This window comes from Taeniopygia guttata, chromosome 29 (genome assembly GCF_048771995.1).
Source record: "Taeniopygia guttata chromosome 29, bTaeGut7.mat, whole genome shotgun sequence".
Lineage (NCBI taxonomy): Eukaryota > Metazoa > Chordata > Aves > Passeriformes > Estrildidae > Taeniopygia > Taeniopygia guttata.
In genome coordinates this window covers 5,065,399-5,086,654 of record NC_133054.1, presented here as the reverse complement: position 1 = coordinate 5,086,654, position 21,256 = coordinate 5,065,399, and the positions used below count along the sequence as shown (strand labels likewise).

The 21,256-nt window shown below is 59.2% G+C and overlaps 2 protein-coding genes across 3 annotated transcripts; both read left to right on the top strand.

Moving 5' to 3' along the window:
- On the top strand, positions 1-16,095 carry VDR (vitamin D receptor). 2 transcript variants are annotated; one of them, XM_030259459.4, is made up of 10 exons: positions 1-24; positions 1,161-1,214; positions 5,837-5,987; positions 8,448-8,578; positions 11,767-11,951; positions 12,059-12,182; positions 13,325-13,496; positions 13,932-14,083; positions 14,444-14,560; positions 15,134-16,095. In XM_030259459.4, exons 3-10 carry the CDS (start codon positions 5,839-5,841, stop codon positions 15,391-15,393), a joined length of 1,290 nt encoding a protein of 429 aa, XP_030115319.2. In that variant the 5' UTR covers positions 1-24; positions 1,161-1,214; positions 5,837-5,838; the 3' UTR covers positions 15,394-16,095. The 2 variants fall into 2 exon arrangements, with proteins under 2 accessions (XP_030115319.2, XP_072775765.1); XM_072919664.1 differs by lacking the exon at positions 1-24 and adding an exon at positions 133-179.
- Positions 16,096-17,249: 1,154 nt separating this feature from the next.
- On the top strand, positions 17,250-20,814 carry MYG1 (MYG1 exonuclease). The gene is made up of 7 exons (XM_032744899.3): positions 17,250-17,464; positions 18,026-18,138; positions 18,234-18,393; positions 19,189-19,338; positions 19,698-19,820; positions 20,039-20,220; positions 20,383-20,814. Exons 1-7 carry the CDS (start codon positions 17,279-17,281, stop codon positions 20,561-20,563), a joined length of 1,095 nt encoding a protein of 364 aa, XP_032600790.3. The 5' UTR covers positions 17,250-17,278; the 3' UTR covers positions 20,564-20,814.
- Positions 20,815-21,256: the final 442 nt, after the last annotated feature.

Here is a 21,256-nt window from a genome sequence, read left to right as displayed (position 1 = left end):
GGGCGGCGGCGGGGTCGGGCCCAGGTACCGGCACCGGGGCTCGGGACACCGGGCAGGGGGTACCGGGGCTCGGGACAGCGGGGTCCGGGCCCAGGTACCGACACCGGGGCTCGGGACACCGGGGCTCGGGACACCGGGCAGGGGGTACCGGGGCTCGGGACACCGGGGTCGGGGCTCAGGTACCGACACCGGGGCTCGGGACACCGGGCAGGGGGTACCGGGGCTCGGGACACCGGGTCTGGGGCCACCGGGGTTCGGGACAGCGGGGTCGGGGCTCAGGTACCGGGACCGGACACACCGGAGCTGGGGTTTAGGTACCGGCCAGGGGATACCGAGACTCGAGTACCGGGACCGCGGACACCGGGACAGGGGGCACCGGGACCGGGGCTCAGATACCGGGACAGGGGGCACCGGTACCGGGGCTCATGTACCGGACAGAGAGCACCGGGTCCGGCCAAGCCCGGCCCTTCTCAGCGCCCGCCGCCCCTGCCGTGACTCCCTCCGGCGCTCCGCGGGACTCGGGGGCGGCCGCTGCGGGCGAACCGGGGGCGGCTGTCGGCGGAGGCTCCGGGGTTGGGGTTCCGGGGGTTCGGGGGTTCGGGGGCACTGCCCAGCACGGGCTGCTCCCGGTCCTGCCGGTGTCCCCGCCGGCAGGAGCCCCCGGGCCGGGCGCTGAGGCTCCCGGTGCTTCCTGGTTGGCGCTCTCGGGGCTCCCGGTGCCCCGGGAGGGGTCGGGGGTCCCCCGTGAGACTCCCCGTGCCCCCCACAATGAGGAGCCCCTTAGGGCTGGGGGTGCCTCCTGCTTTTAGGGGGCTCCGAGGCTCTCCAGTCCCGGCCCCGAGCACCCCAAAAATCCGGGTTTGGGGTGTTCCGGGGCGTCCCGGTATCCCGGAACGGCTCCGCTTTCCCCCCCGGGGCTCCCCCTCTTTGGGGACCCTTCGGGGCTGGGAAATCCCCGGGGGTGCTGATGTGACTTCAGGGTTTCCTGTAAGGTGATTTTGGGGTTTCCTGTAAGGTGATTTTGGGGTTTCTGGCTGCTCTCGTGCTTGAGCGCCCCATTTAAACCCACGTTCAAGGTCCCAATTCGGGTTTTTTGGGGTTTTTTTGGGGGGCTGAGCCCCTCGGCGCGGCACTAATCGCCCTATTTCTTAATTCCTCAGCGCCTTCCCGTATTTCGGAGGATCCCGAGCCGTTCCTGCCCCAGGAAAATCAAGGTACGGGGGGATTTTATCCAGCAGGAATTGAGGGACCCTCCGCTGCGCACCCCAAAAGAGATTTGGGGGTTGGCAGAGGCGCTTGAGCCGCTCCTTCGTCTCCTTTTCAAAGCTGAGCTTTGAGAAAAGTTTAGTGTTTTTCTCGGAAAAAGGTTTTCGGGAGAAGTGAGGTTTTTTTGCGGCGTCTCCTCCTCCCCCGGACCGCCCGTGACTCATCTTCCTCCGGCCCGGGGCAGGAGCCGCGGCCGCGGCGGGACGCGAAAATCCCGGGAAATTGCGGCTAAAACCGGGCGGGAACGGGAGAAATCCGGAAAAACCAAAGGGAGCAAAAATCCGGGGAGATAATGGGCAAAGCGAGGTGTGAGCGGAGCAAAAATCCGGGGGAAATTGGGGTTTAAAGCCGGCCAAAAGGGAGGAAAAATCCAGGGAAGTGATGGGGAAATCAAGGGCTGCAAGAATCGCAGGATATTAAGATTAAATCCAGGGAAATTGGGCTGTAAAGAGGGGGAAAAAATCCGGAGAAATTAAGATTAATCCCAAGGGTGAGTGGAGAGAAATCCAGGGAAATATGGGGAAACCAAAGGGAGCAAAAGTGGCGTGAATAAATTAAATAAAGTTTAAAAAGCCCCAGTGCTGGGCTGGACCTGGTGGAAATGGGGTGAAATAAAGGGGGGAAATGCCAGGGTGAGATTGGGTTCCCTCTGGAGTCCCGGAGCAAGGAAAGTCTGGGATATGATGATGCAGATGATGATGAGGATGATGAAGAGATGTCTGCCCCAGATCTCCAGGGTGTGACCAGATCAGGACTGAGATGTCCTAGAAATAACAAAAATCCCAAAAATCAGATTTTTCCCAGATAAAAACGCGCCTGGGGTCGTGGCTGAGGTTTGTTTCCCTGAATCCTGCTGTGTTTAGGGAGGAATAAATGGAAAATCCAGGGAGATTTCCCCCCATTTAATGGCTAATCCTGCTCCAGAGAATAATTTTTAACTTCTTGAGGCCAGGCCAAAGCAGAGCCAGCCTGGCCTGAGCTCCCTGAGGGAAATTCTGGAATTGTCAGGGATTGGGAGGGGGAAAATCCCCATTGGAGGTGGGCTGGGATGGAAGTAGGAGCCTAAAAAGGAGAGGAATGGGAATGGAAACGGTTCTGGGAATTAAAATAAATAAATTCAGGGAAATTATGGGGAAAGCGAGGGGCGAGAGGAGCAAAAATCCAGGGAAAATGCGAGGAAAGCAAGGGGAGCAAAAATCCAGGGAAATTAAGATTAAACCACAGTATGAATGGAACAAAAACCCGCCGAGGGTGGCACTGCCAGGATGTCACCGGTGCCACCCCCGGCGCTGCTGACTCAGCTCCTCCTCGGGCCCGTTTCTCTTATCTCGGCCCTTATCAGCTCAACCCTCGCCCTTTTTCTCCCCCCCACCACTAATAAACGGAAAAGGGTGGAAAACAACACCTGGAATTTTCATCCCGGCATCCAAAGGTGTTTCCTCATTCCCAGGAGCTGCTCCGGCTCCTCCTGGGGAGGGATTTTCCTTTCCTGGAGCCGCTCCTGAGCGTGTTCCTGCTCCCCAGAGCCAAACTGGGTGCAAAAAGGGGATTTTTTTGGCACATGGAGCCTTCCTAATTATTCTCTGGAAAAGCTTGAGCCGCTTCCTGAGGGTTTTCCCACCTTCTCCATGCCCCAGGCGTGGCTGCTGCTCCAATTTCCCAATTCCAGGCTGCAACAGCTCCGGCTGCTGCATCATTCCCACTCCTCCTCCTCCTCCCTCCTTGGGCAAGTCGAGGTTCTGGGGAATGAGAATTCCCTTTTCCAGAGGGGCTATCCCAGGGAAAGGAATGGACAGGGATCTGAGGCCTCTGGAGGCTCCTTTTCCAGCTCCAATGCTGTGAAATTCCTTTTTCCTCCAGGCACATCCCAGGGAAGGGATGGGGATTTGGGCTCCCTGCTGCCCCAGAGATCTCCCAAAAATCGATTTCTCCTCCCAAATATCCCTGGAATATCTCCATAAATCCCCTGCTCGGCAGCCTGACCAGGCCCAGCTCTGTTTTTCGACCAGGACGTGTCCCCTGTGCTTGGGCTCACCTGGGTGGCCCCGGGAGGGGACAGCAAATCCCAGATTTCCTGGGAATTGCCGCAGCTGGGAATCACTTGTGTGGCTCCACACCTTCCCAGGGCTGTTTCCAGCACAAAAAAGGGATTTTATTCCACAGTGTGCTGCTGGTGCTGCCCTCCCACCTCTGCTCTGGGAATTTTTCTATAGGGAGAGCCCTTCCCAGTGCAGTTTTTCTGGAATTTTGTGGTCTTTTCCCATTTCCTCCTGGCATCTGGTGCAATTCCTGTGCCTGAGGGAGTCCTGGGCTCTGCAATCCCTTCCTGAGGGGCTGGGACGCTCCAAGAATTCCATGGGAAAACCCTGGATCTGTGTCCTGCTGCTGCCCAGGGTGGTCCCCGTCCCACCCTGCTCCCCCCTGGGACAGGATGCAAAAATTGGGATTTTGGGGCCGTTTCATTCCTCAGAAATTCTCTTCCTGCTGCTCCCAGGGTGGCGTTTCCAACCAGGGAGGCTGGGCACAAAATGTCTGGGAATGGTTGTGCCCATGGAAAAGGGTGAGGAGGGATCTGATTCCTGAATCCCAGGGGGATTTGGGATCTTTGGAGGAGGGGGAGCAGGTCCAGGGCAGGGCTTTGCTCGCACACACAAAAAAAAAAAAAAAAAAAAAAAAGTCATTTTTGGGTGTTTTTGCAGCCCAGGAACAGCTGGGAAGAGCAATTCCTGCTCCAGCTGGACTGGGAATGCTGCAGCTCCTCCCGGGAAGGGGAAATCAGAAATTCCCTCAATTTCTGAGCAGCTCCAGCAGCAGGAGAATTGCCAGGGAAGGAGCAGGGCAGGGCCAGGCCCCGTCACGTGCTGGGATCAGTTGGAATTTTCCTCCTGGCTTGCCCAGACGGGTGTGCAAAACCAGGATTTGGGATCCAGCCCGTCCTTGTCACCCTCCCCATCACCTGGTCTGGTGTCGGGACACCTTTGTGGGGTCTCTGAGCAGCACAGGGGGCTGGGACCCACCCAAAATTCCCTTTCCTCTCCCAGTCTCTGCTTTTGGGGCAGATTTTGGGAGCATTTGACTGGAATTTTCCTCCCTCTGCAGCAAAAAAAGCCCCAAGGGAGGCTGGAGATGGTAAAAAAACCCTAATCCCTGTTGAAAATTCCTGGGAATTGCGTTTTCCCGGCGTGGTTTTCTCTCTGCGGAGGGTGACGGAGCACGAACCTGTTTGGGAATATTTCGAAATCCAGGGAGAAGCTCCGGAGGAGTTCTGGAATTTCCCACAAGCAGGGGCAGCTTCTGCCTGCCGGCCTTCCCTGGATTTTGTTTGGGATAGAATTAGGGATTAGGAAATAAAGGAGCAAAGGGAAAGACTTGGGGCAGCAGGAGGAAATCCAGGAAGGGTTCAGGGGACACCAGGGAAGATTCTGTGGGGAAAAATTCCCATTCCTGGATTTCTTTGAGTTTTTCCTTGGAAAAGGGGGAAAGCTTCTCCATGGAATGACCTCAGAGGTGCTGGAGGGGTTTTTTTTGGGGGGGGAAATCCCAGGAAAATCTCAGCTCAGTTGAATTTTCCCATTTAGAAGGAGCAGTGGGATGTGTTTGGAACCCAGGGAATGGCAATCCGAGGGTTTAACCCGGAATATTCCCGATTTTTTACGGGACAGAGAGAAAAGCGGGATCTGTGGATTCCAAATGGCTCATCCCAGAGTTCCCTCCTGGGCTGGGAGCTCTGGGGTTGCCAGGCTCGTTTTTCCCAGCTGGAATTCCCAGGGCGTTGGATCTGTCCCTGCTCTTTGCTCTGATTCCGTTGGGAAACTTTCACCCCTTCCCTCTCCTGGTTTTCCATGGATTTTCCTTTATCTGGAATGTCCCAGTGCAGCAGCTCCTGGGGGGTTTGGGGACACAATTCCATGGGATCTTCAGCAAACATGGGAAGGGATCCTCCAGCCCCGAGGCCCGGCTGGGAAAATCCAAAAAAACCCCAAAATTCCAAAGGAATTGAAGGAATGAAGGTGAAAATCCAGCCCTTGGCTGGGAACGGTGGGAGAGGAGAGCTGGGAATGCTGTCTGAGGGAATTCCAGGGAAAACCCCAAAATCCCCCTCAGCAATCCCTGGAAAACAGCCCCAAAGCAGAGGGAATCATTCCATTGGGAGTTTAATGGGATTTAATGGATTTAAAGGCACAGCTGGAATTTGGGAATAGGTGGGTTGGAATGGGAAAAAAGCAGTTTTATTTCTCCTTTTTTAAAGGAAAATATTCCAGAGGCACCGGGAATTTTTAAGGAGCCTTGGGGTTGTTTTGCCTCATTAGCGAGGCCTTAATTGAGCCTCTCCCAATCCCAGAGCTCTCCCAGCACTCCAGAATCCCAAAAATTGGAATTTTTGTGTGGTTTTAATGCCCGGAGCCAACGGGAATAAAAATTCCTTGTCCAAATCAGGAGGAATCAAAGGGGAAAATCCTGAATTTTAGGGATAATTTTAGGACTAAAAGCTGATTTGGCCCCAGATCAGGTGGAATTAAAAGAAAAGTCAGAATCTTTGGTGACAAATCCCGGTTTTTCCCTCTCCCAGCCATGGATCCGGGCGCTTCCAGCACCTCTGTGGCCGATCCCGCCGGGGATCCCGAGCGGAACGTCCCCAGGATCTGCGGGGTCTGCGGGGACCGGGCCACCGGCTTCCACTTCAACGCCATGACCTGCGAGGGCTGCAAGGGCTTCTTCAGGTGTGCCGGCACCTCCGGGAATGCCCCATCCCAAAAAACCCCCAAAAAACCAAAATAAACACGGGAATCCCAGTGGGAAACCAACGGGATCCTGAAACCGGCCCGGAATTCCGGGCGGTGCCGCGTTCCCGTGGTTTAAAAGGGGGAATTAATGGATTTGTTTTGTTTTGTTTTGTTGTTTTTTGGTGGGATGGTTTTTCCCCCCCATTTTTCCAGGATTTTTAATGGATCTGGGAGCCTTGCAGTGCTCCAGGAAAAAGGGGGAGTGTGGGAAAGCTCTCCATGGGTCACAAATTGGGGTTTTTCCCCCAAGTCAAAAAGCACTAAAATCTACAAAAATCTCTGGGATTGAGGGATGAGGAAGGGTAGGGGATCTCCTGGAGCAGCTTTTCCCAAAATCTGATATTTCCAGGGAATTCTGCTGTTCCCTCTGGGAATCCTGTGTCACCCTTGGAATCATTCCCCCATCCCCACCCGCCCCTGGAGCCCTCCCCGGCTCCCAGCACACAAATCCCTCATCCCAGGCAGGGAATGAGCCTTGGAATTATCTATTTTTAGCCCCTGGGATCCCAAATCCGCCTGGGAATGGGTGGCTGGGGAAGGTTTCCATGGAATTCCAGCCCAGCCCGGCTCCCGTGTCACCCGGGGAGCCTCCGGAGCCACCCAGGCTGCAATTTTCATTCCAAACCTGGAATTTTGGCCTGTCCTGAGCCCTGAGAATGTTTTTCCCCGCTCCAAGGCCTTGTTGTTTGTGCATTCCCGGCCTTTCCTTGGGGTTTTTGTGGAAAAAAGAAGCTTTTTGTGCACCAGAATTGGGAATTTTGGGGTGTCCAGGGCTGAATTCCGAGTGCTGGGATTGTGTTTCCCCATTGGGAACAGCAAAACTCCAGAGGTTTTGGAGGAATGGGATAAAACAGGGCCCTGCCATCCATTTTTCTGGGATGAATTCCCCAAAATCCCAAATTCCCAGCAGGAAAAGGCAGAGTGCAGCCACTTTGTTTACATCTCCCTTTCTAAAAGCAGCTTTTCATTCCTGGGGCTGCAGCCAGAGGAAATCTTGAAGATTTTTACCCAGATTTTGATTCTTTTACCTGTTTTTAAATATTTTACTAAATATTTTATTTTATTACCCATATTTGACATTTTAACCCCTATTTTACCCCTATTTAATTTTTTTTTTTACCCATTTTTTATCTGAGTATTTGCCTTGGGTGCCTCCAGGGATGGTGCAGCCACAGCTTTTCTGGGAATTCTATTCCATGGCCTCACAGGGAGGAATTTCTTCCCAATATCCCATTTACCACCTTTTTCCTGGGAAATTCTGGCTCAGACCCTTTGTGCTGGCAAGACTCTGATCATTTTTCCTTGGAAGTTTCTGGCCTTGCCCCTTTGGAATATTTTGGCTCTGACCCTTTATCCCAGGAAGATTTTGGCTCTGACCTTTTGTCCTGGAAGGTTCTGACCCTTTTTCCTTGGAATTTCTGGCTCTGGCCATTATTCCTTGGAAGATTTTGGCTCTGACCTTTTGTCCTGGCAGGCCCTGACCCTTTTCCCTGGGTGATTTTGGCTCTGACCCTTTGTCCTGGCAGGCCCTGACCCTTTTCCCTGGATGATTTTGGCTCTGACCCTTTGTCCCAGGAAGATTTTGGCTTTGACCCTTTGTCCTGGCAGGCCCTGACCCTTTTCCCTGGATGATTTTGGCTCTGACCCTTTGTCCCAGGAAGATTTTGGCTTTGACCCTTTGTCCTGGCAGGCCCTGACCCTTTTCCCTGGATGATTTTGGCCCTGACCCTTTTCCCTGTGTGATTTTGGCTCTGACCCTTTGTCCTGGCAGGCCCTGACCCTTTTCCCTGGGTGATTTTGGCCCTGACCCTTTGTCCTGGCAGGCCCTGACCCTTTTCCCTGGGTGATTTTGGCTCTGACCCTTTTCCCTGGATGATTTTGGCTCTTTCTCCCGGTGGCTCCACGTTCCCATTCCGCCCGGGCCGCGCTGTGGTTTTGGTTTCGCTGCAGCTCAGGGTTGTCATTTTCGGGCTCCTTTCTCCGTGTCCTGCAGGGAGAATTCCTCTCCCTGCACACCCAAAATGTGCTCGGGCCAGTTCTGCCAGCAAAGCCAGGCTTAGGGCAGCTGGGTTTAAACCACACGGCCCCAGCTCGGCTTTATTTTGCTGCCGGGGGGGTTCTTTGCAATCCTGCAATGCTTCCACCCTTAAAAATCCCTTTTTAGACCCAAAACCCTTCTCAAAGCCAGCAGGCTGGGCTGGGCTGGGCTCAGAGCAGCCTGGTTTAACCAAGCTGGGTTCAAGGTCACTTCCCCCGAAGCATTTCAGGATAAACCTGTGGCTGAACCCCTGGGATGTTTCCCTGTGGGAAATTTTCCTTTTCCAGCAGCGCCCAGAGCTCCCAACCAGCCAAAACAGTGGGAATTGAGCCCAAAAAAGGGTTTTGTCCCTCTTCCAGGAGGAGCATGAAGAGGAAGGCCATGTTCACCTGTCCCTTCAGCGGGGACTGCCACATCACCAAGGACAACCGGCGGCACTGCCAGGCCTGCCGGCTCAAGCGCTGCCTGGACATCGGCATGATGAAGGAGTGTGAGTGTCCAGCTGCTGGGGACACTCCTGGGGCCGTGTCCCTGTCACCTCCCCGGGGCCATGTCCCCGTCCCTGTCACCTCCCCGGGGCCGTGTCCCCATCCCTGCCACCTCCCCAGGGCCGTGTCCTTGTCCGTGCCACCTCCCTGTGTCCCCGTCCCTGCCACCTCCCCGTGCCCGTGTCCCCGTCCCTGCCACCTCCCCAGGGCAGTGTCCCTGTCCCTGCCACCTCCCTGTGTCCCCATCCCCGTCCCTGCCACCTCCCTGTGTTCCCATCCCTGTCCGTGCCACCTCCCTGTGTCCCTGTCCCTGTCTGTGCCACCTCCGCATGTCCCCATCCCTGCCACCTCCCTGTGTCCCTGTCCCTGCCACCTTCCCGTGCCCATGTCCCCGTCCCTGCCACCTCCCCAGGGCAGTGTCCCCGTCCCTGTCCCTGCCACCTCCTGGGGCCAGGGGTGCCCCTCCGGGGGATGCAAAGGGCAGAGGAAGCAGTGGGTAATGATTGAGAGGAGCTGGATTAATGATTCCATCCCACCCAGAACTTGTATTCTCATGGATTCTCCTGGTTTTTTTGGGGTTTTTTTGTTTGTTTTTTTTGTTTGTTTGTTTGTTTTTTGGGGGTTTTTTTGAGTTTTACGGGGGTTTTTTGGGTTTTGTTTGTTTGTTTGGGTTTTTTTTTTTTGGTTTTTTGTTTTGTTTTGTTTTGTTTTTTGTTTTGAAGAAAATCAGCTCCGTGTCTCCCAATGGCTCTGAAAATCCTCTTTTCCAGCATTTTCCACGCTCCATGGGGAGAGCTGGATGAGCTTCCCCATCCCCACAGAGCCGGGTTTGGTTTTCCTCTTCTCCCCCTGGGTTTTTTTTTTTTCCTGACCCTTTTTTCCATGGGGGATAAAGCAGGGACTTAAGTCAACAGCAGAGGGAATTAAAGCGGTTTTTAAGCCCAGTCCAAACACACAAATGTGGCCCAAATGTTTGTTTTCTCCGGGTGTATTTAGAGATAAGTGGCTTTTAAAAATAAAACGTGTTTGAGGTGCTGGGGAGGAGCTGGGTGCTCCTGGAGAGCTCCAACCAAACATTTTCTGCTGGGAGATTGTGGCCAGGGTGTCCACGGAGCTGGAAATTTGGAATTTAGGATATGGAAGCAGAGCTCTTTTCTTGATGTGCTAAACAGGGCACAAACAGAGCCTGATGTCAGCCCAGGGCCTCCAGAAAATCAGAATTTGGAGTGTTTGCTGGGGAAAAAAAAATACTTGCATCTTCAATGATCCTGATGGGAATCCCTGGATTTTATTCTTTGGGATTGGCAGGTTGAGGGAGGAAAAGGCCACACCCCACGCTGGCTGTCCCCAGATTTTGGGGAGCTGTCCCTGGTTTTTGAGGAGCCCCTAATGAAGGAAGTGCTTTAATTTATTACCAATTAATTACCTAGGAAGGGCTGGCAAGTTCCTGGGCAGTAATTCCAGAGGCTTTTCTCCAGGTTTTCTCCAAGTTTTCCCCAGAGGAGTTAACGTATAAACAGCCCCGTTAGCAAATCCTGCTGCATTAACCAAAACTGACCCAGACAGGCTAAAAATAGCTAAAAATGGACTTTGCCGCTGAAAAACGAGGGAGGACGAAGGGTTGGGGTTATTTTTAGGTGGAAGGAGGGAATCAGGAAGGTTTTTGAGGCCTTGTTTTCCACAGGGCATTGGGATTCAGGGCTGGGAGTGTGGGATGGGAGGAAGAAGAGGAAGAGGAGCAGGGCAGACCCTCGTGCCGGGGTGAATTCGGGCTCTGAGCCAGGCAGACCCTTCCCCACCTGTGGAATTTGGGGTTTTAGGGTCCCCCCTGCTGCCAGCCCCGGTTTGGGGTTGGGTTTGGCCAGCCCAGGGCTCCTGTCACCCCCAACCCTCCCAGGCGCCGCCAGCCCAGGTCACCACGTGGCGTTTCCAGCTGGCTCGGGCAAATATTTGTGGTTTTCTGGGGACAAACAGGGCAGAGAAAAGGCCCTGCAGGCCCTGGGGGTTTGGGAATTCTCTGTTGTCCCTCCTGGGGTGGCTCTGGGGAGCGCAGGTCTCGGCCAGGACTGTTCCCTCCTCGCTGCCTGGGAAATCTGGCCAGAAAAAGTGGAATTACCCCTTCCCTGCCTTTTTCCAGCTGCCTGGGCGTCCATCCCTCAGGGATGTTGGGGCTCCCTTGGATCCTCCCCTAAGAACCCTTAAAAAAACCCTTTTCCACTGATTTTTTAACAGCTCCTCGTGCAGCACCAGGGATGGGCGACCCAGAGCAGGCGGTGCCCGTGTGCACCCGATGTTTTTGTATTAAAAACAAGGGTGGGGAAGTGGCAAAATCCTGATTTTCCTCCCCAGGCAGGTGGAGGTGGGAGCGACCTTTCGGCCCCTGGGAGGTTGTGCAAGGCCGGAGAATGGAAAATAATGGAGAATGGAAAATGGAGAACGGAAAATCGCCCTTGGCCCTCCTTGCCTGGAGCTCCTCCCGCCCTGAATTCCACCCTGACTCCCCCAGGACTGGGTCCCTGCACCCAGGAATTACCCGGGAATTCAGGAGCAGCTCCCGGGGGTGTCCAGCGCTGGAAAAGGGGCTGAGGGAAGGGAATTCCTGCTCCGAGGGGGCTCTGTCCCACCCAGAGATTCCCGCAGCTTTGCTCCCTCCCAGCCCCTCTGAGGCCGCTCAGGGCTCGCAGTGGTTGATAAAAAAGTGAAGATTTGAGCCCAAATTGCCCCCGGCTGCTCCTTTTCCCTAAACAAACAGGCCCAGCCTCGCGTGGAGCCCAACCTTTGGCCGCTGCCGGGCGCCGCCACCCCAATAAAAGCCATAAATCCCCAACCCCGAGGGCGGGGGAGGTTTGGCTGTGCCTTGACCTTAAAAATCAGATTAAAGCTGCCCCGGAGCAGCGCTGGACACCCCTGGTGGCAGCTGGGAGCCGAGAGGAGCGGGTGAACCCAGCAGCCCCGAGGGTTTGGGGATTTGGGAGTGCCAAGCAAACAGCGAGGGAGCAGAGCGGGCACGGCTGGCACGGCCTCAGTGCCCCCAAAGCACCAGAAACCTCCTGGGCACAGCAGGAAACCAGGGCTGAGGTGCTGCAGGGGGAAAAAGCGATTTTCAGGTGGCAAAGGCGATTTTGCAGGGGCTGGGTGCAGCGTCCAGGGGTCATTCCAATCCCTAATTCCGCCCCTTTTTCTTTCCCAGTCATCCTGACGGACGAGGAGGTGCAGAGGAAGAGGGAGATGATCCTGAAGAGGAAGGAGGAGGAAGCCCTGAGGGAAAGCCTCAAACCCAAACTCTCGGAGGAGCAGCAGAAAGTCATCGACATCCTGCTCGAGGCCCATCGCAAAACCTACGACCCCACCTATGCTGACTTCACCAAATTTCGGGTACTGGCCCCAAAAATCTCTTTTATCTCTCAAATTCTTCCTGTAAAATCCACAAACCCCTCTGCCTGCCCCATTCCTCAAGGAGTTTTCTCTGTTTTCTCCGCCAGCCCCCTGTGAGGAGCCACCCCAGCAGCAGAGGGGCCACAAAATCCTCATCCCTCCTCACCCAGGACCTGTCCTCGGAGGATTCCTCGGATCTCTTCAGCTCTGAGGCCTTCAGCACATTCCCAGGTGTGCCCCAATTCCTTCTGGCCCCAAACTGGGATTGGGAACCAGGGAGGGGCCCCAGGACTCTGCTTGGGCTGGAGGGGATGCCTCAAACCATCCCAAATTCCAGGGCTGGGGAAGGGTTGTGCCAGAACCCAAATTAACCCCAGTACGAGGGTCTGCCCTGCCCTTCTTCCTCCTCTTCCTCCTCATCCCATGTTGGAATCTGTGGGTATTGATGATTCTGAGATTGTAGAAAGTCTCTGTCATTCAGCCCCGCTGCCAAAGCAGAAGCCATAATTGGTCTGTGCTGGTTTCAAGGTTGTTTATTCTGTTTATCTCTAACATGTTCTGCTGCCCTGCCGCAGCTCTGTCCTGCAGGGCAGCGTGTGGGGCTCTGCCCTCAGTAGGATGTTACAAACATTAAATACCACAAACTACCTGTGCTGGATTTACAATAACGTGCCAATATAACATTAAATACCAGAAACTACCTGTGCTGGATTTACAATAACGTGCCAATATAACATTAAATACCAGAAACTACCTGTGCTGGATTTACAATAACGTGCCAATATCTGTCACCTACGTTGAACAGTGTGTCCCCAGCCTAAACCAACAGAAAAATGCCAACACCACAGTGAAACATGGAGGGCATGAAGGAGGAGAAAAAGGACAAGGCACACCAAATTCCTCCATCTTGTCCCCTTTGGGCCCCTTATCTAGAAACCTAAAATTTTACTTTTGCACCCGTGCCACACTTAATTATTACTGATATCAAACACTCAGAGCTGGTAATTCATGCTGTAAGATTGAAAACTCTTTTCCATGGACAGAGATCACAGCCAGTGTCTCTGGGGGCTCTGTCCAGGGGGGTTCCTGACCCCTGCCAGGGTCCCAGACCTGCCAGGGCAGCAAGAGGGAATTCCTGGATTCCCACATCTCCCACACTCCCAGACCAGATCCCAAACCGGCCCCGAATCCCAACGCCCCGTGGGCTGCCCGGCCTCGGGAGCCCCCACATTCCCTCCTGCCACCCCTGCAGTGTCGCAGGAGCAGAAATGCAGCCCCCCAGCCCAAGGCGGCATTCCAGAGCCCTTTCCCAGCTCCCGTGGGGCTCGCTGGTGCCAAGCCCGGCGGGCGCCCTCAGAGCGTTTCCCTGGCAGAGCCCGCGGAGCCGCCGCCGTTCCCGGGGCTGGCGCTGCCCGAGGAGCGGGACGAGAGCTCCTCGGTCAACGCGGAGTTCTCGCAGCTCTCCATGCTCCCGCACCTGGCCGACCTGGTCAGCTACAGCATCCAGAAGGTGATCGGCTTCGCCAAGATGATCCCAGGCTTCAGGTGGGCCCTCGGATCCCAAATCTGCGTTTCCTGCTCCCGGGGATCCCGTGCTGCCCTTCCTGCTCTTCCCTCTTCCCCTTCCCAGCCCTTCTCAGCTCTGCTCCCTTCCCAGCTCTGCTGCTTTCTCTCCCCCTCCCCGGGGTTCTCCTCTATTCCCAATTCCCTGGAAAACACACATGGATTCCACCAGGGAGACACCCAGAGCCCCTGGGGAGGGGCCACAGGTTCTGCTCATTCCGAGATTTGGGGCAGAAATGTACCTGAAAGAACCCTGGGACGGGAATTCCTGGGGAGGGAGCCCCGGCTGAGGGCCTGGAGAGCACCCTGGGGGTGGCAGCTCCTCCCGTGTCCCTCTGTCCCTCCTGAGCACCCCGAGGGCAAATCCCGAGGGCAAATCCTCCTGAGGGCAAATCCCGAGGGCAAATCCTCCTGCAGGGACCTGTCAGTGGAGGACCAGATCGTGCTGCTCAAGTGCAGCGCCATGGAGGTGATCATGCTGCGCTCCAACGAGTCCTTCACCCTCGAGGACATGTCCTGGACCTGTGGCAGCAGCGACTTCAAGTACAGGGTCAGCGATGTCACCCAAGGTAAGGGAGTGCCAGCCCCGAACCCCAAAATCCCCTGACTCTCCCCTCTTGGGCCTTCTCTCTGCACCTGGCTGTGTGCTGAGAATGAGGGTGGGTCCTGCCCCAGATTTTGGGGGTTTGGGGGGGTGACAATGGTGCTTCAAGGTCTGCAGTGTCACTTCAGTGTCTCCAGTGCCACCTCCTCAATGGCCCCAGTGCCACCCCGACACGTCTGAAAAAATCCCCTTCCAGAGGGGAAAGAAAATCCCCTTCCAGGAGGGAAAAAAATCCCCTTTCAGAAGGAAAAAAAATCCCCTTTCAGAGGGAAAAAATCCCCTTTCAGAGGGAAAGAACCCCCCTGAGGGTCCGCTCTCTCCGCAGCCGGGCACAGCATGGACCTGCTGGAGCCGCTGGTGAAATTCCAGGTGGGGCTGAAGAAGCTGAACCTGCACGAGGAGGAGCACGTGCTGCTCATGGCCATCTGCATCCTGTCCCCAGGTAGGGACAAACCCACCCCAAACCCTGAAACCCCACAGTACAGCTGGCCCTAAAAAGGGGTGAAAGGGAGGGAATCCCCCCAGAACCCAAAAAGCCACAAAAGGGAGGGAATCACCCTAAACTCTTAAAAGGGACAAAAGGGAAGAGAATCAACCCAAATGCTAAAAAGGGCTGAAAGGGAGGGAATTCCCCCGAAATTTTAAAAAGGAACGAAAGGGAGGGAATCACCCTAGATCCTAAAAAGGGATGAAAGTGAGGGAATCCCCCCAAACCCCAAAAAGCCACCAAGGGGAGGGAATCCCCCCAAACCCCCAAAAGCCACCAAGGGGAGGGAATCTCCCCAGACCTCAAAAGCCACCAAGGGGAGGGAATCCCCCCAGACCTCCAAAAGCCGCCAAGGGGAGGGAATCCCCCCAGACCCCAAAAAGCCACCAAGGGGAGGGAATCCCCCCAAACCCCAAAAAGCCACCAAGGGGAGGGAACCCCCCAAACCCCCAAAAGCCACAGAAGGGAGGGAACCCCCCAGCCCCCCGCAGCAGCAGCGGCCCCGCTGAGCCCCGCCGCTGCCCGCAGACCGGCCGGGCGTGCGGGAGCCGCTGCGGGTGGAGGCGCTGCAGGAGCGGCTCTCGGAGGTGCTGCAGAGCTACATCCGCGCCCGGCACGCCGCGCCCGGCGGCCGCCTGCTCTACGCCAAGATGATCCAGAAGCTGGCGGACCTGCGCAGCCTGAACGAGGAGCACTCGCGGCAGTACCGCTGCCTGTCCTTCCAGCCCGAGCACAGCATGCAGCTCACGCCGCTGCTGCTCGAGGTGTTCGGTAACGACATCGCCTGAGCGGCGGCGAGAGCCGCGGGAGGACGGAGGAGGCGCTCCGGGAGCGCCGAGCCCGGGCCGGGGTGCGATCCCCCCGGGGCCGTTCTGTCTTTGTCCTGGGAAGGGGAACGCCGGGGATGGGGCTGTGGGTGCCGTGCTCTGCTCCCCCCACCCCCGCCCCGAAATCCCACAGCGCCCGTGGGCTCAGACACGCCGAACCCCGGCCAGGAGGTGCCACGGGTGGGGCCCCGCAGCCCCAGCACGTCCCGGTGCTGCTGCCGCCGGACTGGGGCGAGCCAGAGGCAGCCGAGAAGGGCCCGAGAGGGGAAATGTCCTCGCCCCTCAAAGGAAGAGCAGGACGAGCTTTGTTTGCACTCCCTGGGCAGGGGGGAGCAGGGGAGTCCCCAGGAGACGCCCCCACTTTGGAGCTGGACCCCTCCGCGGGGTGGGGTGATGACTCCTGAGACCCCCTGGCAGGACCCCCAATTCCAGCTTGGCTTCCCCCCCTGCCGCGTTCTGGGGGTGCCTCCAGGTCCTTGTTCCCACCCGGAGCAAGCCCTGGGAAGGGGGATTTGGGAGCTGGGGGGCCCCAGACCCCTGGGAAGAGCCGTCCCAGCCCCCGCAGCCATCAGCAATGGTCAGAGGGTCCCCAGGGTCCGGCGGGTCCCCAGTGTCCGGCGGGTCCCCGGCTCGGGCCAATAAACTCCTGCTTGGGCAAATCAACCGAGCGCCGGGCTCGTGTGTCCATCCGTCCATCCCTGAGTGTCCATCCCTGGGGCTCTGGCCACCCCCGGCTCCCCGGGGCCTGTGCAGGGCCGTGTGTCTGTCCCGGGTGTCCGTGTCCCTGTCCCGTGTCCCTGTCCCGGGTGTCCGTGTGTCTGTCCCGTGTCCCTGTCCCGTGTCCCTGTCCCGGGTGTCCGTGTCCCTGTCCCGTGTGTCTGTCCCGGGTGTCCGTGTGTCTGTCCCGTGTGTCCCTGTCCCGTGTCCCTGTCCCGGGTGTCCGTGTCCCTGTCCCGGGTGTCCGTGTGTCTGTCCCGGGTGTCTGTCCCGTGTCCCTGTCCCGGATGTCCGTATCCCTGTCCCGGGTGTCCGTGTCCCTGTCCCGGGTGTCTGTCCCGGGTGTCCGTGTGTCTGTCCCGTGTGTCCCTGTCCCGTGTCCCTGTCCCGGGTGTCCGTGTCCCTGTCCCGGGTGTCCGTGTGTCTGTCCCGTGTGTCTGTCCCGTGTCCCTGTCCCGGGTGTCTGTCCCGTGTGTCCCTGTCCCGTGTCCCTGTCCCGGGTGTCCGTGTCCCTGTCCCGGGTGTCCGTGTCCCTGTCCCGGGTGTCCGTGTCCCTGTCCCGCGTGTCCGTGTGTCCCTGTCCCGGGTGTCCGTGTCCCTGTCCCGTGTCCCTGTCCCGGGTGTCCGCGTCCCTGTCCCGCGTGTCCGTGTCCCTGTCCCGGGTGTCCGTGTCCCTGTCCCGGGTGTCCCGTGTCCCTGTCCCGGGTGTCCCTCTGTCCCTGTCCCGGGTGTCCGTGTGTCCCTGTCCCGGGTGTCTGTCCCATGTCCCTGTCCCGGGTGTCCCGTGTCCCTGTCCCGTGTCCCTGTCCCGGGTGTCCGTGTCCCTGTCCCGTGTCCCTGTCCCGGGTGTCCGTGTCCCTGTCCCGTGTCCCTGTCCCGGGTGTCCGTGTGTCCCTGTCCCGGGTGTCTGTCCCGTGTCCCTGTCCCGGGTGTCCCCGTCCGTCTGTCCCGGTCCCGGCCGCCAGAGGGCGCGCGCCGCTCCCGCCCCTCCCCGCTCCGCGCGTGCGCACCGCGCGGGGGGCGGGGCCGAGCCCGGGCAGGCGCGGGACAAATTTGGCGGGAAGCGCTGGCGGCGGGGGGCGTGGCCCGTGGTGGGCGTGGCCCGGGTGGGCGTGGCCCCGGTGCCGCCATGCGCGGGGCGGCGCGCGCCGCCCGTCTCGGGGCCATGGCCGCCACCGGAACCGGCACCGGCACCGGCCCCGCGCACAAGCGGCCGCACCCCGAGCCCGCCGCCCGCATCGGCACCCACGACGGCACCTTCCACTGCGACGAGGCGCTGGCGTGTTTCCTGCTGCGCCTCCTGCCCCGCTACCGGGTACGGCACCGGCAGCGCGCCCGGCTCGGGTCCCGTCCGGGCCATCAACGGGACGGGGGCACCGTGCGCTGCCGGCTCCCGGGGTCTTCCTCCGGGTCGCTCCTCTCTCCGTCCCATGTGGGGACGCTTGAGCCCACTCGGGGTCCCCGGTCCACCTGGGGGTCACCCTTATGTCCCCAGTCCTTCTTCGGGGTCCCCGGTGCCACCTGGGGGTCACCCTTGTGTCCCCAGTCCTTCCCCGAGGTCCCCGGTGCCACCTGGGGGTCACCCTTGTGTCCCCAGTCCTTCCTCGGGGTCCCCGGTGCCACCTGGGGGTCACCCTTGTGTCCCCAGTCCTTCCTCGGGGTCCCCGGTGCCACCTGGGGGTCACCCTTGTGTCCCCAGTCCTTCCTCGGGGTCCCCGGTGCCACCGGGGGGTCACCCTTGTGCCCCCAGTCCTTCCTCGGGGTCCCCGGTGCCACCTGGGGGTCACCCGTATCTCCCCCCCCCCTCCGCGGTGTCCCTTCCCGGTGTCCCTCGTCACCCGGAGCCGGTCCCGGGGGGTCCCCGGTTGTCCCGCAGGACGCGGAGATCGTGCGGACGCGGGACCCGCAGCTCTTGGCCGCCTGTGACGTGCTGGTGGATGTGGGGGGCGAGTACGACCCGGGGCGGCACCGCTACGACCACCACCAGAGGTGAGACCCCCCCCAGCGCGGTGCCCCGGTGCCCCCGGTGCCCCCGGTGCCCGGTGCCCGGTGCCCCGGTGCCCGGTGACCGCGCGGCCCCGCAGGTCCTTCGCGGAGTCCATGCGCAGCCTGCGGCCGGACAAGCCCTGGAGCACGAAGCTGAGCAGCGCCGGGCTCGTGTTCGGCCACTTCGGGCCGCAGATCCTCGCCGCGCTCCTGGGGCAGCCCGAGCACGGGCCCGTGGTCACGGCGCTCTTTGACAAGGTGACAGCGGCCACCGGGGCTGTGGCACCTGCCGGGGCTTGGCCTCGGTGCTGAGACACAGCAAACATTTAACAGAGCAAAAATCTGTTTAAATTTCAGTAAAATACACTACTTTAAACTTACTAACTCAGTAAAATATACTGTTTAGTCTACTCACTACAACACTAACAAAACTATCCCAGCTGAAGAAAAAAAATACAAATTTCCACACTAAAAAATAAGAACTAAAAAAGACTCCTCAAACCTTAAAACAGACAGGGCAGAGTGACCCAAGAATTCTTTCTGTTCTTTCTAACAAAAACTAACTACAAGTGTAACTAACTATAAATGTAACGCAAAATCAGCAGAATAAATATGCACGAACCTATTATAAAATTCTATGCATATAGAAATTGGTAAAAATTATTTTAAAAAATCAAAAATTCTCAGAAGCACGCATGTCCATTAAAGAACAATAAGTCCCCACATCCGTCAACACTATAAATGAACATACCCATTCCCTACAAATCTCTATTTGAATTACGAAGTTTAATTTTTCATCCACGTTTCAGTGGAGAAAGGGGAGAGTTTGTGGCAGCAAAGAGTTTGGGGCCAGTTGTGCTTCCAGCCAGGCTCTGCTCTGCTGTCCCCTCGCTGTCCTCTGTCCCCTGGCTGTCCCCTCCCTGCTGCTCATGTCCCCCTCATGTCCCCTCGCTGTCCCCTCCTGTCCCCTGGCTGTCCTCTGTCCCCTCGCTGTCCCCTCCCTGCCGCTCATGTCCCCCTGCTGTCCCCTGGCTGTCCCCCGGCTGTCCCCAGCTGTACGAGAACTTTGTGGAGGAGATCGATGCCATGGACAACGGGATCGCGCCGGCGGCGGGGGAGCCGCGCTACGCCCTGAGCACCACCCTGAGCGCCCGCGTGGGGCACCTGAACCCCCGCTGGAACGACCCCGACCAGGACACCGAGGTGGGGACAGCCCCCGCGGCTCCTGGGGACCTCCTGCCCAGGGACGTCCTGCTCAGGGACACCCTGCTGGGGGCTGGGGACACCCAGCTTGGGGACACCCGGCTTGGGGACACCCGGCTTGGGGACCTCCTGCCCAGGGACACCCTGCTGGGGGACAGGGACACCCTGCCCAGGGACATCCTGCTTGGGGACAGGGACATCCTGCTTGGGGACAACCTGCTGGGGGACAGGGACATCCTGCCCAGGGACACCCTGCTCGGGGGTGGGGACACCCGGCTTGGGGACACCCTGCTGGGGGACATCCTGCTGGGGGATGGGGACGCCCTCCCCGGGGTCGCTGCTGACCCCCGTGTCCCCAGGCGGGCTTCAGGAGGGCCATGGAGCTGGTGGGCAGCGAGTTCCTGGAGCGGCTGGACTTCTACCACCGGGCCTGGCTGCCGGCGCGGGCGCTGGTGGAAGAGGCCGTCCAGCGCCGCCTCGAGGTACCACCGAGCCGGCCCGGGGCAAATCTGCAATTTGGGGCAGAATTGGGGTGTGGGGAGGTCAAATCCCTTCGGTAGAAACCTCCCGGGGGGTCCTTGGTACCCCACATCCTGCACGGCCCCTGCACCCCTGTGGGAGGGCACTCCGAGCTTTCGGGGCACGGAGCCCGGGGGGGTTTCGGGGGTCACCCGCGTGTCCCCAGCATGTCCCCCCGCAGGTGGACGCCGGCGGGCAGGTCCTGGAGCTGCCCCAGGGCGGCTGTCCCTGGAAGGAGCACATCTTCCAGCTGGAGCGGGAGCTGGCGCTGCCCCGGCCGCTGCAGCTCGTGCTGTTCCCGGACCGGGGCGGGCAGTGGCGGGTGCAGAGCGTCCCCACAGCCCCCCACAGCTTCCAGAGCCGGTGAGACCCCTCCCCTGGCCGTGCCACGGCCCGCCCTGCGCTGGGGTGGCTCTCAGGCCCTGTGTCCCCCACAGGCTCCCCGGGCTGGGGTCTCTCTCAAGCCCTGTGTCCCCCACAGGCTCCCCGGGCTGGGGTCTCTCTCAAGCCCTGTGTCCCCCACAGGCTCCCCCTGCCCGAGGCCTGGCGGGGGCTGCGGGACGAGGCGCTGTCCGAGCTGGCTGGGATCCCCGGCTGCGTCTTCGTCCACGCCAGCGGCTTCATCGGGGGGCACCGGACCCGGGAGGGGGCCCTGCAGATGGCCCGGAGGGCGCTGGAGCTCGGGGGGGGCACCGGGAGCACATGAGCCCCCTCCCCAGCGGGAACCCCGACCCCAGTGAGGGGTCCCGGGGACGTGCAGGGACCGTTCCCGCTCGGATCCCGGATCTCCGAGGGATCTGCTGTGCTGGGGGGGACAGCCCCTCCCGGGGGTCTCAGAGCACCCACCCCCGTGCCGGATGGGTGCCAGCCCAGCCAGAGGCGTTTGGGTTCCATTTCCTGAGAGTTTGGCCCCGTTCCTGCCCTGTCCCAGCACCAGTAAAAACCAGTGTGGGCCCAGTGGCTTTGCTGTTGAGGGGGTCCGGGGGGGGCTGCGTGCGACACTGGGGGTTCGCTGTGACTCGGGGAGTGATCCCCACACAACACGGGGGCAGCAACCGCGATACTGCGTGTCACCAACACCGCGTGTCACCAACACCGAGTGTCACCAGAGGTGTCACCAACACCGCTGTCACCAGCACCGCGTGTCCCCAGGGGTGTCACCAGCCCCGCGGGGGGGTCCCGGCGCAGCGCGGGGCCATGCGGGCGGCCGGGCTGCCGCTGTTGCTGTCGCTGTCGCTGCTGTTGCTGCCCCCGCAGCCCCGGGCCGGTTCCCGGTGCCCCGGGGAGGCCCCGCCGGTCCCACCCGGTGGCCAGAACGCGACACTGGGCAGGGGCGCAGGGCCAGCGCGGGCCCCCGACCTGGTGGCCCTGGTGGCCCTGGGCGGGTGGTCGGGGCTCG

Excerpts from the sequence above, each read along its gene's own strand:
- VDR (XM_030259459.4), top strand. The coding sequence starts at position 5,839 with ATGGATCCGGGCGCTTCCAGCACCTCTGTGGCCGATCCCGCCGGGGAT. Across the intron at positions 5,988-8,447 it reads GGCTGCAAGGGCTTCTTCAG|GAGGAGCATGAAGAGGAAGG; the intron begins GTGTGCCGGCAC and ends TCCCTCTTCCAG. Across the intron at positions 12,183-13,324 it reads GGCCTTCAGCACATTCCCAG|AGCCCGCGGAGCCGCCGCCG; the intron begins GTGTGCCCCAAT and ends TTTCCCTGGCAG.
- MYG1 (XM_032744899.3), top strand. The coding sequence starts at position 17,279 with ATGCGCGGGGCGGCGCGCGCCGCCCGTCTCGGGGCCATGGCCGCCACC. Across the intron at positions 17,465-18,025 it reads GCCTCCTGCCCCGCTACCGG|GACGCGGAGATCGTGCGGAC; the intron begins GTACGGCACCGG and ends GTTGTCCCGCAG. Across the intron at positions 18,394-19,188 it reads TCACGGCGCTCTTTGACAAG|CTGTACGAGAACTTTGTGGA; the intron begins GTGACAGCGGCC and ends GGCTGTCCCCAG.